The sequence below is a fragment of the Cydia amplana genome, chromosome 1 (genome assembly GCF_948474715.1).
Source record: "Cydia amplana chromosome 1, ilCydAmpl1.1, whole genome shotgun sequence".
NCBI classification, from domain to species: domain Eukaryota; kingdom Metazoa; phylum Arthropoda; class Insecta; order Lepidoptera; family Tortricidae; genus Cydia; species Cydia amplana.
Genome location: NC_086069.1, coordinates 13,254,215 through 13,271,244, shown reverse-complemented (window position 1 = coordinate 13,271,244; position 17,030 = coordinate 13,254,215). Strand labels below are relative to the sequence as shown.

The window sequence follows — 17,030 nt, the reverse complement described above, 5'->3', positions numbered from 1 at the left end:
TATGCGATGCGCCGCACCGCGCCGGTTGGCGCATTAAACTAGTCACTCCAGTTTCAACGACGCGACACTTTAGTCAATTTCGACAATATTAAAAATATTTACTAATTTAATTTATTTACTAAGTCATATAAAATAAATAATAAAAATAAACTATTGTATTAACTTCAAAGACCTTTGTTGAGAGCTTCTTTTTGGATTTTCAGATTGGCGAATAGACACTCGTAGTTAGGTACCTTACCTTATGAAAAGCTATATGTACCTATTATAGCAATGTATTGTATGTATTACATTGACATACTTATATCTAAAGACGGGCCTTACGGGCACTAAGAATAGTAAGAATAGATTGGATTGGATGTCACTCACGAATTCGAGACAATCGTGCAGTCTAACGCCACAACGCGATTGGTTGATGAGTTTTCCAGGGCCGAATCAACCTACAAGGTTTTCCATAAAATCAAAATACATTCAAAATAAACCAACTTAATAAATTATTTGAAGTTGAACCTATGTAATATTTCCAGAGGCGGCTGGTAGCTATGTATTATGGGTGTTCACTCACAATAAAAAACAAAAAACCGGCCAAGTGCGAGTCGGACTCGCGCACGGAGGGTTCCGCACCATCAACAAAAAATAGAGCAAAACAAGCAAAAAAACGGTCACCCATCCAAGTACTGACCCCGTCCGACGTTGCTTAACTTCGGTCAAAATTCACGTTTGTTGTATGGGAGCCCCACTTAAATCTTAATTTTATTCTGTTTTTAGTATTTGTTGTTATAGCGGCAACAGAAATACATCATCTGTGAAAATTTCAACTGTCTAGCTATCACGGTTCGTGAGATACAGCCTGGTGACAGACGGCCGGACGGACGGACAGCGGAGTCTTAGTAATAGGGTCCCGTTTTTACCCTTTGGGTACGGAACCCTAAAAACTAAACCTACACATTCAATTAACCGTCGCAAAGTACCTAGATGTCGGTTTCCGTCCACCGGGTCATTGAACTCTCTCATAGATTTTCGGTATTACGAATATCTTGACGACCGATAGACGCCAACTGCAGTTCATTTTACAAATGGATATAATGTTTTTATTTAAATTTTATGGAAAGATGTGCTAAATTGTTAACACACCTGTTTCGGTCCAAACAAACTCACCGCACAGCCATGGCCCGCGCCCGCGCCCGCGCCAAACACAAAACATATAGGTAACACGAAAAACAAAATAAGCTAGTTACTTTTATCACATTCACACAACACAACCACGGTGTTTTTGCTTATTAATCTGATTTAAAAAATATATAAGTTTTTGCTTTTGACTAACATGTAACATTGCTACGAAAGTTCAAGGTCGTCCATAATTTAACTCGAGTCGATTTTGTAAACTTTTTCACATTCTCACGTTAAATTCATTCATTTTGAAACACCTCACAACAAACAAATTATGTGCTTTAACTGTTTAAACTCTTGTTTCATTATTTAGAATGAAAAAAAGCCAAAATTGCATTCCCGCACATACTTTAAAATTGACTAAGGTCTGTTTAGAAACAAGTGACAACAATCTCAACATGGCGCGCGGGATGCGCGCGCAGATCAACCGGGCTTGGAGCGCCGCACCGATTTTGCCTCTTCCCTCATAGAAAATATTCCGTTTCACGCGCAGAGCTCTGTCGAAACTTCTCTTTCGATCTTATTGAATTTCCTATTGATCGAATGTACTAAATCTTTTTCCATAGGAGCGCAATCCAAAGCGTTAGCGTAGCTTCGCGCGTTACGTTTGATTTCTATGAAATTATAGGAGTACGCCGTGTAGGTAGTGGTGAGCTGTCTATAAACTTAAGTATAATGAATAAAGGTTATTATTTAATTGGTATTGAGTTTTTTACGATAGATCTTAAATAGTAACAGATTAAATAAGTACCATAATTTCATTTTGATTATTTATGGGAGTGCACCGCACAAGCGCTCCTTAAGGCGGGCCGCGCCTGAATATTTCCCGAAAGTTCAATTTAATTCGAACCATAAATCGGATCGCTAAGGTTTAAATTCTATTGCCGCGTATGTGGTCAATAAATCGTACTACCTAAGTACCTGCCTGGAAAAGGGTTAATGTACAATACTTTCAACTAATGTCTACATACGTAAATAAATGTAAACATGAACTGTCATATAGGGACCATCATTAGACGCAAGAGGTTATGAGGTTAAAGAAAAAACTTATCGTAAAAAGCAAAATAGATGGCGTTCTCAAAGCACCATTTCTAGCCTTACCGTCATCTATCGGTAGCACTTGAAATCGCGGGGTGCTATGAAGTCAGGTTTGGAAACCATCTCGCGCTTTTAGCAAACGCAAGGCATGCTATGTCTACATATACGTAGTCTCACATGCAACCGATAGGTGGCGCTACAATGGTATCCAGGACAGAATATATACTTACTGATTGCATCAACCAAAGATATTTATTATGTAACTCCATATAAGATAAGTAAAGTATAATAAAAAAACGTGACTCAGAAAATCAATATATATGTATAAGGTAACTAATAAGGTACAGTTACTTTAATAGGGAGTATTACTGCAATGTTTTGCCGCCAGAGTGCAGCACTAGTGACTTAAGTATACCATAGAGTAACTTATACATACTGTACCTTAAACTGTTTTTTGACAAGTTTTCACAGACAATCAAATATGACATTGATACATCAAGACGGTTTGTTTACAAAGGGCGTACCGGGAAACGCGAAATCGAAACTCAGCTATCTGCCTCTTTATCGCTCGAATATGCGGGTTATTCCCACTAGTTACCACCAAGTTGTTACTACTGGGAATTCTTTTCCCACCTTTTACCACTGGTAACTACTGGGAAAAAAAATCCAGTAGTTACCACTAACTCGGTTTGGTGGTAACTACTGGGAATTTTTATTCCCAGTAGTTACCACCAAAATTTTGTTACAGTTAAATACTAATAAAAACAGTATAAAATAGTATAGTATAAATATAGAGTTTTTGAATGACCGAATAAAATCACTTAAAAATAATCTAAATGGTTTATTAAATTTATCCTTGCATATATTATAGTTTTTGTACTAGTACCGCTTAAACTGTTTCAATATTTTTTCGTCACTTTTAAGGCAGTTTGCTAAAACACTAATCGACTTAATAATGATTTATTAAATCACTATATTAATTTTTTATTTTTTTATACTGTTTTTATTAGTATTTAACTCTAACAAAATTTTGGTGGTAACTACTGGGAATAAAAATTCCCACTAGTTACCACCAAACCGAGTTGGTGGTAACTACTGGGAATTATTTTTCCCAGTAGTTACCAGTGGTAAAAGGTGGGAAAAAAATTCCCAGTAGTTACCACTGGTAAGAACTTGGTGGTAACTAGTGGAAATAACCCGAATATGCAAGAGTGATAGAGAGGTAAGATAACAAGATTTCGACTCTCTCGTTTGCGGTAGACCTTTAGATTGTCACTTATTGTGGGAGTGGCGCCCCCTACGTAGACTTTCGCGTAATATTCCCTATTGAGTAAATTAAATATTTTATACTAATAATTCATTTTTTGTTTTTTATAATGCCATGATTTGCCATGTTATCTACCTAGGCATTGGATGTTGTAATTATGAATGTAGCTATGTAATATATGTGTGTACCCATGTATTTCATATGACTGTTGTACCTATTGACTTGTGAAAGAGCCCTTATTCGATATACTCTATGGGCCCGATTCGGATTTTGTAATTGACATCTATTACATATATTTTAGACATCGCCAAGATACGATAACGATATGTTTAAGATCTAACCTGTCAAATTTGACATTTCCGCGATTCTGGAGATACTCTTGAACGATTTCCACAAGATATTACTTAGAGATCTAATTCACATCTAATAGATATATCTAACACGATCTATCGTAAAAGTGACATTGGTTGCCCGAATTGCGCTGCAAAAGAGAACTAGTTGAAATCTAAACTATAACGTATCTAGAATGGATCTAGTACGTGTCGTCTCTTGTGAATATCTTGAAGTTCGAATACGGCAGTATGTGCCTTGACCAACTTACAGAATATCTTTTTAATTTTGAATGCATCAGCCTTTTTTCAGCTACTGGTGCATTTCTTCCTTTAGTTTTCTTTAAATTTCACATAAGGTTTATAAATGAATCAAAACACCGGAACCACATACCTAATTGATACTTGGTAAGTCACGTTCGGATAGCTTTTTTTCAGCTTCCCGCTGGAATATAAATAGTAATGAAAGAGTAAACTTCAGTCTATGGAGGGTAGAGGTAAGGATAATCTCTATGTATGAAAAAGTGTCCGTCAATAAATCTTAAATAGGTGGCGCCATAGGTACCTAGACTATTTGATAAAAAAAAATCAAGTCACTGACGGCGCAATTCACTACATCAAAAGTTCATTTCCTGTCCTATTAATTTATAGCTAGGTACCCTAGCGCTACTCTGTAGAAATTTCGAACTGTAATAGTTGACAGTTGGACATTTTTGCAACTTTTCTCTAATAAGAGAGTTTCTCTTTACTATTAAGTAGTTCGTTTTTTTAGCATTAGAAAAAGACTAACGCGATCTTGGCGTATCTTTTAATTCAAAAACGCTTTTCAAAATCAGTAGAGAGTTTCTCTTTACTATAGTTCATTTTTTTAACATTAGAAAAAGACTACGCAACTAGTACTTATTAAGTACTTATGAAAGCAAAAGAATGTAAATAATCGTATATGATTCATAATTGTTACATATTTGCCTTGACTTATTTTGCAAAAGTGTTTTTCAATAAAAAGACACGTCAAGATTGTTTACCTTTTTTCTAATGCTAAAAAAACGAACTAGGTATAATACCGTTGTAATTTGTGTTTAAAGAACTTTACTTTCTCAAAAGAAATTATACATTTCACTTCACGAGAATACATACTAAAATAAAAGTAAATCAGTGAGCATCGCAAGTTATACAAAACAAACAAAAACAATAACCAATTAAATTAAATTTTGTCACAATAACAAGTGATGATAGTGAAGTGGTGAGGAAGTGATGATAGGGATGATACAAGGATATACAGACACAAAATGTTTTAAATTAATTTATTTATAAAATTATTTAACTAAGAAGGCACACCATTCACAAGAAGTATTTTTATTTATATTATGAAGGACCATGAAATCCACGACTAAGGTTCTAACGAGCAAATAAATATTTGAAGAATTCAACCCATCAATAATTTTGGCACATGATCGTTTTTACGTTAAACGCATCAAGGTACCTACCTATTAAGTTTGGTAACTGTATTTTAGTTAATCAATTATTATATGTACCTACATATTTCAATAACTAAAGCATTATGTAGTAGGTTACTAATCACCTCTCACAACTTTGCAGGTTATTTTTGTAGTTAAATGACACATAAATTAAACGTTGTTCAATATTAAGACATTGTTTATACTAATTTTCATTATGAAAATGAAAAGGCTTAGTCAGTCAGTTCTACACCATAACAAATTGGCCACGTTTTTATAAGTGTATGCTAATAATCTAAATTAAATTAAAAAGCCTCAAAATATTAAATGGGCGTTTGTTTGTCGGCGTCACGCACGTCAGCGTCGGCGCACCTCGTTGTCGGCGGGCGCGGGGGCGGCTGTGGTGGTGGTGGTCGTGGGCGGGTCGAGACCCTTGATCTCGAAGGGTCCGCGGAACAGCGGCCGGAACAGCCTCAGGAACGTCTGGTATCGCACCGCCGAGTTCTGCAACACACACAAAACATCCCTTTACAACTGTGCATGTTGTAATATCTAAGTACAAACAAACAGCAACACTCTTAACTGTACATTGGTGGACCTTGGGCCTTCGATGGTACATATTTGATATTTTTCAGACGGACGGGTGCTTCTTGCAGTAACGATGGGTCTCTATCCTTAATTTTAACATTCAAGTACACGCGTGCAAACTTATACGGTACAATACCTATCAATTACTTTAGTGTAGTTTTCATCACGCGCAGCGCGTGTCCAATAAGTGGACTACATTATTTATAAATGTGGAAAATTTAGAAACTGTATTTTTATTTTTATAAAATATTCACGATGAGGAGTCAAGGAGGAAGCTACAAACATTAACCTTTCAAATGACTACGTTATATGTAAAATTGTTATTGAATTTGTTGAACCTTGGTTATCTATACATATATGTATATATCTTTAGTAGATAAGCAATAACCAAAAATTTAACACACTTGTGAGTCCCCAATACATATTACAAAATACATAAGGCTATTGTGGTGACCTGATGATGACTTATTCATGGGGGCTTATAGTCGTGAACTCTTATTGTTATTCATTGAGTTACGGACCATTGTTTAGACAAAATGGAAATTTTAAATGTTGGCAACAAGTAATTAGTACTGCCCATTTGTTGTCAATTTGCCCATTCGTTGCCAGTCTAACTCTCGTAATGTTATAGGTGTTGATGATAATGTAAAATTGTATAATGATTACCTGGATGACGTCTCCAACGATCTTAGTAGTCTTGATAAGGAGCGACACGGATGGTCCAAACAGGTTCCCGGGAAAGTCCAGGCTCACTTTGTTCCGGTCGAAAACGGGGATGTCGTCTGCCGAAGTCTTCGTCGAGCTCGCTGGCGTCTGTCGCTGCGGGCGCGCGAGCGCTGCGGGGCGGGAGGTAGGCCCGACTTGGTGTTGAGGCGGTGACAAAGGGTACACTAGGAGATCCGCTTGAGTAGCCCTCGAAGGGCGTAGATGAGATGACGTATCCTGCTGTAGTCCCGGAGAAGCCTCCGCCTGTTGACGCGCTGATGTAGGGGGTGGCGGTAGATCCTGGGTGGCCCTCGCCAGGCGCCTCGACGTAGTGCCACTCTGCACATAATGGACAGGCTCGCATCGATCCGCACTCGCTCTCGCTATGACCTCTTTTCTGAAACTTCTGCACGCAATCGCTCCCTACTATTGTCTGATAATGTTTGTATATTGATGATGTTTTCTGATGTGTTTAATGAAAACTTTAGATACATACATATATCACGTAAATTATATTAAATTATATTTGAAACAAGAAATAATTAGATAAGTTCGTAGATATTCCATGAAAAATATTAAGTCTAGATAAGGAAGCAAGTAAATAGAAAGATATATAACAGGAAAATATCAAATAGGTAAGAAGAAAAAGAGTTATTGTTTATTGTTGTAATATATTATATTTTAATATTTCAATACAATATGTTTATAATGTATTAGATATCGAACACACACTTCAATGTAATATCAAAATATTTTTCGGGTCAGAACCGATGTCGGACGGTTGGCAGTTTTTCTGTGAATTCGGGTGCAAAGAAAAAAGAAGCTGGGTGTACGGGACCTATTTGTGTGTGCGACATTTGTGTAGAAAGTGTGAGATGTGTGAAACGTTTAAGTGCGAGCTACAACCACTACACATACACATCATACCCTGGGCAGGCGGTGCAATCATTTCATATCCCCCTTTGTCTGAATCATTTTGTTTTAATACGAGCGAGAGCTGATCGATCTTTAATTATTCCGGCATAGTCAACTTTTCATCATCAGCTGTATAACTTACGATTTCAATAATTATTTTAATTAATGCATACCTACCTAATTATTTTGCAAATATATATATAGACAAAAGCAGTTACTAACTACATAAATACATATTTACAATTATTTTTAAATATACGCTAACAATAACTTCGCCTGCTTTAGGCAAAGGTATTATCTAGAAAGCACTTAAAAGCTACACAAAAAAGAATACTATGGGTACATAGTATCGCTAAAATACGCGTTGAAGCATTTTGATAATCCATACAAGTTTCGTTTCCTTTTGCCTGCCTTACGATAGCGCATCATATCGTTTTTATGGCAGTCGAATTACGAAGTAATATGTGGGCTGTGAAACATGCAGTGCTAAAAGTGAACGTGCCGGATCACCTTACGCGAAGGCCGAGTGGTGCGGTGAGCGGCGAGGGCTCGGACTAGAGAGACTAGCGAGGACTAGATATTGGCTAGGGGTGGCTAGACGCAAGGGGTCACCAAACATAGACTAGCTGAAACTATCAGCAGACTAGCGAGAGACTAGCAATAACTAAAAAGATATAGACTACTAGACTGGACTAGGGATAGACCAGCGGTGTCAAGCGACAGATTAGTTAACCCTTAAATCAACACAAAAAAGGGAAAGTCTAAAATATGCAGGGTCAATTCAATTCAGGTGTCGAATTAAGGGTAAGACTCGAGAGTAAAGATGAGGCTACTCGTAAACGGGACTCAAATCTACTGGCTGTGGATTCATTGCGGTACCTACTTGTAAATATTGTAATCGTAGCATACCTATTTCTAAACTAATGAGTATTTTTTTAAGATATGATTAAACACTTGTTTAATCATATCTTTGTATATACACACAATCTACAAATGTATAAAACTCAAGAAATACATAAATATTTTTTTTTTTTCAAAAATTAACAAGAAAATAATATTATTTGTAATGTTCGCAGTTCCCTCAGAACTATGTCACATTAATATGAAAAACTAATTATTCTGAAGAACTTAAAAATGACCACGGGAATTTAAAACAAAATATAGTAAGTAGCTACCTAACTAATCACCTCTCTAAGTATATAAAAGATTTTTTTAACTGACTCAGTTTTTCGAATTTCTTCTTAAAATTCCAGGTGATGGTTTCTCAACCTTTCAACTCAAGATTAGTTGAAGATCATGTTTAAATACAGATCTGAAAATATTGAACTGAATAATACGTGTGTCATTAGACGATTAGACGCACCACTTCCAATTTGCTGCTGCTGCTGCTATCGTCATCAGGTCATCACCTTTTGTTACTTTCACGAGTCGAATACAATATTAAGCTTGGATCAATAGAAAAATGTTGGTTACTTATTCGTATCCTTCAATATCCTTGCAAACATTTCCTTCACAACTTAACTAGACGGAGCTTCCAGGGCATACTGTCATTTTGCTTACAAATCTTTTGTTTTGTCTAGGCTACAAGTAAGTACCTACTTACCTATGTTTTAAGAATTTAAGCGACTAAGACAAGCTCAAATTAAGAACCTACGACTACGAAGCCTGCTTGTAAGTTAGTTACTAGTGTTACTACATAACTACAATTCCCTCGCTCCCCTTAAAACACTTTTATCTATGTACAATATAATACAATTAAACGATAGTTACATTCCATGCTACTTTATTCTTTAATTTAATAACGTCGCAATTCGCAGCTACAATACTACTACTTCTTCTGCTACTTCTACTTCACTAAACACTACTTACACCATTTTCTTGGGAATGTTTTATGGCAATTTTTATAATTTGAAAAGACGAACCAACGTGAAAATATTGCAATATATCGTTATGAGATTTATTTAGGCATAATTCACTCCCAATCTACTATAGTGCAGCAAAAGGACTCTAGGATAAGGAGTGCAGACAAACAAACAGTTGGAAGGAATATGTTTAATATCACCACCATTCACCTAAACCTATTTACAATATAAATACAGTGCCGCGGCGAGAGGGCGCCACAGGCGTGAGCAGGAGGGGGAGAGCCACGGACTGTACAGGCGGCTAAAGGGACGGGAAGGGATGAGGATAGGGCTAGGGAAGAGTGCGTTGCATTAAGAGGACTCATCCTCCTCCTCCGAGGAGTCAATAGTTTCAACAGTGGCGCCTGCGCCGGCACCGCCCGACAGCGAGCCTGACAGCGACGACACGAGCGACAGCACGGAGCCCAGCCCACCTCCACCAGCGCCGCCGGTGCTCTGGCCTAGCCCGCCTGCGCCGCTGGATCCGCTACTGCTGCCTCCAGAAAGACCGCCCAGCAATCCGGACACGGCCTGGATTTTCGGCCCGATTAACTGCAAGAACGGGCCCGCTATCTGGCTTACGAGCCCACCCAGGGACGCTAGGCCGTCATTGCGCGGAGTTTCAATACCGAGCGCGCGATTCTTTTCAATGTTGGTACGGTCCAAAGTATCCACTAGCCTCGTTTTTGCGTCGATGATTGAGTTGACTTTCTGCAACATAGAGCCATGAGTCAGTACCAATATATAGGTGATGATGAAGCCACATAAAGCCACATTGAAGACAAATTCGGCAGGCTAGCGGGCGTACTTACCCCAAACGCGAGCCCGAGCACGGCGTTTTTGATGCCGAAAGAGGCCTGCGCGAGGCCCTCCAGCTTTCGTTTGGGTCTCCCCGCCACCTCGCCCTGCGCCTCCTGCACACACACAGACACACACGACCGTCAACAGGTGCGTGTACACAAACATAAACACTACACTGACACCATAAAGCACTTCGCCATCACCAGTTATGCCGTTCGCACCGAGAGAAAATTAGTTCCCATCGAATTGCAAGCGTTTGTTCACCGAAATAGTTCACAGCATTCAAATCAACGATTTTAATAATAGATTAGCGGCGGAACTAGGTACAAAACACTGCCTATAAAATGTCGTAATGAGTTTATTGCCTAGGTACTGTGAGAAGCAAAGGGTCAACTGAAGTACGAATTTCATCACACTTCCTAATAGAGGGTGTTATTTCAGGCACGTCTTCAGGGAAAAAAATATCAATTACTACATCAGTATTTGGCCCTGATTTGTTCCTGGACACATAAAATGTTTAGTGTAAGGGACATTTATATTTACATAATATACATATATATCAAGGGAGCAGAAAATTTTACAAAAAAACTGTGTAGGTCATGTTTATGTATCCCTTACTTTAATTGAATCTATGATAGGCTATATTCTATTATTTTATGCGAATTTATTATATTTAACAAATTTATTTTCACCTCAGCAGCTCGAACAAGGGTACTTTGCTACTTAAAAACAGTGAGCAATTGTTGGAATATCTTCAGAAAACATGAGCGAATAGAGGTAAGTGATGAAGAAGGAATACATTTTTCGGGTTCTGTAATATGTTCTCACTGCTGAGGTGAAAAGTTTTGTGAACTACACGAGATCAAAGTTATTTACATCTCGTGCGCTTTTGAGTCCCTTACTACGCTCAAGATTCTAAATTATTATAGAATCTTTCGCTTGCACGGGACTCAAAATAAGCACTCGAAGAAATACCAAACTTTGATCTCTTGTTGTACAAATAACTATTGTCCTTAGAACTACTTTGAGTAAATTGACAAAATGGAGAAACAATATTCTTCATTCTATATCAATCAACATTTATTTTCACTTAAAATGTATTTCTGATGCAAATTATTGAATGAAAGTAAATAAATAGCAGTGATATTAAAATTGAAAACTGAATCATAAAAACCGCCCCCTGTATCGCCATAATTGTACAATGTAAGAAAACAGACACAGGCTTATACTGATTGTAATAACATTTTATGAATTTGATCTGGGTTTATTATGTATACAAGTATGATCTGCTGTTAGTGTCAAATGTGTCGGTATTAGGAAAATAACTAGGTAGTTTAGATTTTACTTGCAGGTAATTTTGATAGAGGCGTGTAAAATTACACAACAAGAAAAATTAGGCAGTTCCTCCTTTCCTCTTTTTAGACGCGTTAGCACTTAGGATTCTTTTTAATAATTCATGGGCACCATACTTTTTTGGAGGCCTAATCTTTTTACTGTCTGCACTGTCTTTTTAATTTTTCAAACGATGGACTTAGTGGACCATGTTAGGTATTTAATTCGAAAGGTAAAGATTCAATTTTCACTGTTTTGCTAGACTCATAATCTTTATGTCAATTTTCTGAACAGCATTGATGAATAGGTTGGATCTCTAAAGATGGTCATTAGTATGTGTTGGGCGGATACCGCGGTCGCGGGTCGAGGCCGGCTAGCGCGCGCAAGGACCCGTGGCCGAGCCCAATTGCCCAACCAACAAACCCGTCTAGCGCTCGCTCGAGATGCGCTGCTGAGAGATAGTTTGCAACATAAGACTTTAGATGTTAAATGTTGAAATATGTGTGACTAGCTAAATCTCAAAAATTACGAATTGATTAGATTAATCTTAACGCACAAGTCAGGATATCAAAAGCATTTAATTGTGCAAATACAAAAATAAAAGAAAATAATACTAATAACAGTTAATGACTTTCATATTCACTTACTGTACCTAACCTACATTACTGGCCTGGTTCTAATTTTACGCTACGTCAAAAATTTTATCTGGATCCGATCCATATTGTATCCAGAACTAGTTTTTGACGTACATATATGTATTAAAAGTAGAATTGGGGCGCACGAAGCTGTATCGTTTCGTTACGAATGTGGTAGTTGCCTAAACTTTTAAGTACCTACCTTCAAATAGTTCTCGATGCATGACTATAATATGTTTGTAAATATAAAGCCCAGGTCGATAAAGTAAGCCACCGGGTCTGCACGGCAATTGCTGGTTGATATAATTGCGCTGCATTGTGTTGCATCACTGGCTGGGAACTAGCATTACGTGCAAAAAGCTCCGCGCCCGTCCCCGCCCCGCGTGGATGAGACGAGTTGCGTAAGAGTGCATCGCGCTGCACTATCAATGGATAAATGCATAATTTACTTTAATAAACCGCGATTAGCACTTTTATGAGCTAAGCGTGCGATAAAATGATTTTAGAGTCCTCGCACTACCTTGAGCACTTAAATCACAGTATATTAAGATTTTTCTGGGACATTCTGGGGTCAGAGGTGGCATAAAATATGATTACAGTGCTTATTCATTTGGTATACCAATGTACAGTAAATTATTTTGAAAGTATGTAAGGACAACTTTTACGCAGCATGTTTTATATTACGTACAAGGTCGCGCAGGTCCAAATTTGCAAACTTATGAAAAGTGGTTTCGCTCTCCAGTTAACGACAGAATAGATGTTAATCGCGTTTGTGCCTTAGTCATTTGGCAAATGATAATTACCTTATTATCATTATGGTCGAAATACAAGTATAGACTCAGAATGGCAAATCCCGCAGAGGTAAAATAATAATGATTACCTATGTTACTCATTGATACGCAAACTCCCCTGAAGTTAATTTTGGTATGGTTGCTCATTATGTGCTTTCCTTTTACATCAACTTTGGTGTATCACATATAGCTATCTCATCTGTTTTTGGCACGTAATTGGTAAGATATGGCGTGCAAGTAGGCTTGCATTAATCTGACCAATATGAAAATTTGGAAGTGTTCGTTTCAGTTTAATTTTAGTAAGCTACTGAATATTATTTATTTTAATTTCCACGGACATTGCAACGAATCGTCTGCGATAGATGGCACAGTTACAGGGCAGAATCAATGTCTGGGGCAACTAAAACTAAACACGAGGCATTTATTTATGTACATCCCTACCGTACCGTACGTATAACAAATAAAAAATAAATATTATAGGTAGATCATAAATATATACTTAACATAATTTATTCGTTAGTAAAGTGTTACATAGGATAGCTTTCCTTACTTCCTTTAAATTTACATTAAATATAAATTAATTGGTCAGAAGTTAGAGCGATTGCGTGAGAAGCAAGAGAGACAGAGCGTCGACGTCAAGAAATACAGTCCATACAGTAACACACAATAATAACAACAACATTGACCGCTACAACAACAACAAAAACAACAAATAACAAAAATATACAAACAAGGATACAACAAAATAAAATTGTCCAGAAATGAAATGTAATAATGATTAAAATTTAGAAGCATCCCTTACAATTATAAAATAGAAAATGCAACCTTAGACTCATTTAAAAAATTATATATGGTGTGATTCGATAAAACTAATTAATAATTTAACAAAGCGTTTATGAAATGGTTATTTTATATTACAAAATATATTTTTTTATCGGGTCCATCGCGTATTTATTTTGTTACGTACCTATACCTACCTTTGTTTCCGACGTTTCGACGCAGGTTACACTGGTATTATTCGCGGGTAACTGATGTCCCAGCAGAATGACAAGACAAAGATTTGTGTAATTACCAACGAAAACTCTATGAAAAAGGTGAGTTTAAAGCCATTACTGTCCATAGAATCAGGAGACACTCCAGACATTTTAATAGGGAAGCTGGTTTTGTCTTATCGTCAACTTAGGAACTAGTGATCCAGAAGATATAGCCAAGGATCTAAATTCGGATGTGTGCGCGGATCGGAGGTTGCGTGTCGGACTGTTTACAATAATTAATATATGTATGTGTGGTAGGTGGTTTCAATTTGTGATTTCTACCCCCAACTTTATCATAGACTTTTTGTCTGGTGGTTACAAAAAAAATTGCTTTAACATTTTTCTGGGACATCAGTTATTCGCCAACAAGAAATTCCGTAAATAAAAGTAACAAAATAAATTCGCGATAGACCCGATAAAATTTTTCAACGTTATATGATAGTTCCAATTCCACATTTAATGAGCTATATACCTATGCATGTATCAAATCCGGCTAGTGCGTCAAGCAGCCTGTTATAGCAGCCTCCCCGTAATTGGGATCATCCTTAAAGCGCTTTTTAAACTCTTTAATCAATCAACATAATCGATTATGTTTAAGTTTTTCGATGTATTTCTAGTGTTCTATAGGTAGAAAAGTAGAAGTGTCGGCCGAGGCTGCTGTTGCAGGCACTTTTTGCAAAGCTAATAGTGAAAGGATCCTATGCATAGGAGATGCTTTGAAATGCAATGTATGGTGTCTGACTGGCCCTTTAATGAGGTAATAGTTTGTAGGTACGGCGGCGTTAGAGTAAAAAGCAATATAACTTGTACAATAGCATTTTAAGCTTTTTTTTTTGTTTCTTTTACAAAATATATCTTCACATCGTGTTGAACTGTAATAGTTAAGTGAGTCATTTAATACAACATACGTAATCACTAAACCAGTACCAACGGAATACTAGTAGTAAATTTCCGATTGTTATCCCTTACTTTTGCAATGCTTTTTTTTATTGCATTTGAAATTTTACTAATGTCATTTGACATTGAACCTTAGTACAAACAACGTTATCTTTTTGTATAAGTAGGTAAAAAAATCACCTACGCTCATTTTAAAATAGATTACTAATTAGCTTATCTTTATGGCTCTTTACCCCTAAGCCGCCGGACAAACTATACTACCCTAACCAACCTAGGTCATATATGAATGTCGCGTATTGATGTCGGCTCATAGTTATTGCATCGTAGGTGTGATGCGCCTAATTTCATTCTACCAGGACTCTCAACAGGAAATTGTATAAAATAGAGGGCTATTTAGAAAATAAACTTTGATACCTGTGCCTTGTTACGAGTAGGTACTTAGCTTAATGAGGTTTTTCATTTGAGTAAATACTTAGGTAAATAATGAAAAATATTATCGTCATATTTTCTTCCTCTTCCTGACTTTGTGCCGGGCGGCATTTTCACATGGCTCATTTAGGGCCTGCAGAAGTCCGCACGGCGTTTTATGGGGTGAATAAATAAATTCTGTTTTTCATAGGTACCACGTGATAGTGGTCGCCGGTATCGGCACCGAAGCGCGCTCCCGCCGCTGTTCTCGTAATGAATACATAACGAGTTGCGAAACAAGCAAGTGACCAAGCGACCTCAGCCGCAGTGCACGCGGTAATGCGCCTGCTTTACCAAATTATGGATTATTACTTCTCATTAACTAATGCACGTAATAACTATACTTAGTCATAAATATATTAATAGCTACGTAGTCACTTGGCCCATTTTTTAAATTCTTCTAATTATAACAATCAGCCTTTTAACAGTCTAGAAAACAATCAAATGTTTTCTCCCTTAATAGAAGATGGTTCAAGTTAAGTTTATTTGTTCAAGGTTTGCATTGCGCCGGTTCTTAAACCATGCGTTGCGAAGTTGCGCGTGAGCACATCGTACACGACATACATACATGACCCACTTGACATCGTTACCTTCGTTCTTAAATACCAAATTGGACAAGCTCCTGAATAGACAAGATATCAAACAATCTGATTGATGACGTTTTTATTATTTTATTATGAGAATGAACGCTATTGGGACCGCTCTCCCGTTCTGCGCACATAGCGCGGGAGTATAATTATGTTTCTTGTGGTCATCACCGGATTCCTGAACTCATGAAGTTGCTTATTCGATTTATGATGAGCGGGGACTGTATGTAGAAGTATGAAAGTAGCGTGCAAAGTTCTCAAGTTTGATAATAAATAAATGATATGTGGTTTATCAAAATTGGGTCAAACTCAGGAACCGTGCAAGTCACTTAGTTGTATGAAACATGATGCAGATAAAGAGGCTGATCACTTCATGAATGGGTGATATTTACTTGAATTAGTAAGCCTATAGGTCTTATCGACTACGTTAGTAAGTCACATGCGAGGTTCTCACTTGTTCTGGCTGCAGCGAGTTATCCTCTGCGAGCTGGCGGCGCGCGCGCGGCCGCGGGTGCGAGGGAGTAGCGGCTGCGAGGGCCAGCGAGAGCGCGAGTGTGAGCGCTACCAAGCGCGTGTGGGCGGGAGCGGTACGTGTGCGCGACATGGTGCTGGCCGGGAGACTGCCGCTGCAAGCGCTGCGCCCAACCGCCTGCGCCTCGTAGGGGGGATGAGCTGTGTGGGGGTGACACATGCTCCGTAGAGGTGAAGCGGCCTTCGCCTCGTAGAGACAGCTCTACGCAATTCTAAGGGATGAGTATTTTGGCAAACGCAAAACATATTGTTCCTTCCGGGTAACACGTCAACCGAACGTCATTGTATTCGATTAGTTTCCAATGTCAACAATACGTGCCGGTATAGTAAAGTTTATGTCAGACTGCAGTCATCTTATCGTGATGTACAATGTCTCACTATACCTATATATTTTTTTCTACTCCAGCACTTAAATGTGTCAATTAAATGACTGACAGTGATATCTAAAGCAATGTCATTTGAATGCTTTGTCTATAGGCTCATAAGATGACTGCTAGCAGTCATCTTATGAGTATAATACAACTGCTTTATTTTTTTTAAAGATACAAGTTCCGATCATCTTGATTGAAAGAGGTATGTTTTCATTT

At 37.7% G+C, this 17,030-nt stretch overlaps 1 protein-coding gene across 2 annotated transcripts; it reads right to left on the bottom strand.

The window, feature by feature from the left end:
- Positions 1-5,562: 5,562 nt before the first annotated feature.
- On the bottom strand, positions 5,563-16,547 carry LOC134647979 (putative lysozyme-like protein). 2 transcript variants are annotated; one of them, XM_063502402.1, is made up of 3 exons: positions 16,367-16,547; positions 6,513-6,890; positions 5,563-5,762 (listed from the first exon to the last, which is right to left on the bottom strand). In XM_063502402.1, the coding sequence occupies exons 1-3, from the start codon at positions 16,514-16,516 to the stop codon at positions 5,616-5,618; spliced, it is 675 nt and encodes a 224-aa protein (XP_063358472.1). In that variant the 5' UTR covers positions 16,517-16,547; the 3' UTR covers positions 5,563-5,615. The 2 variants fall into 2 exon arrangements, with proteins under 2 accessions (XP_063358472.1, XP_063358480.1); XM_063502410.1 differs by lacking the exons at positions 5,563-5,762; positions 6,513-6,890 and adding exons at positions 9,504-10,078; positions 10,180-10,281 and having other exon boundaries at positions 16,367-16,545.
- Between the last annotated feature and the right edge of the window lie 483 nt (positions 16,548-17,030).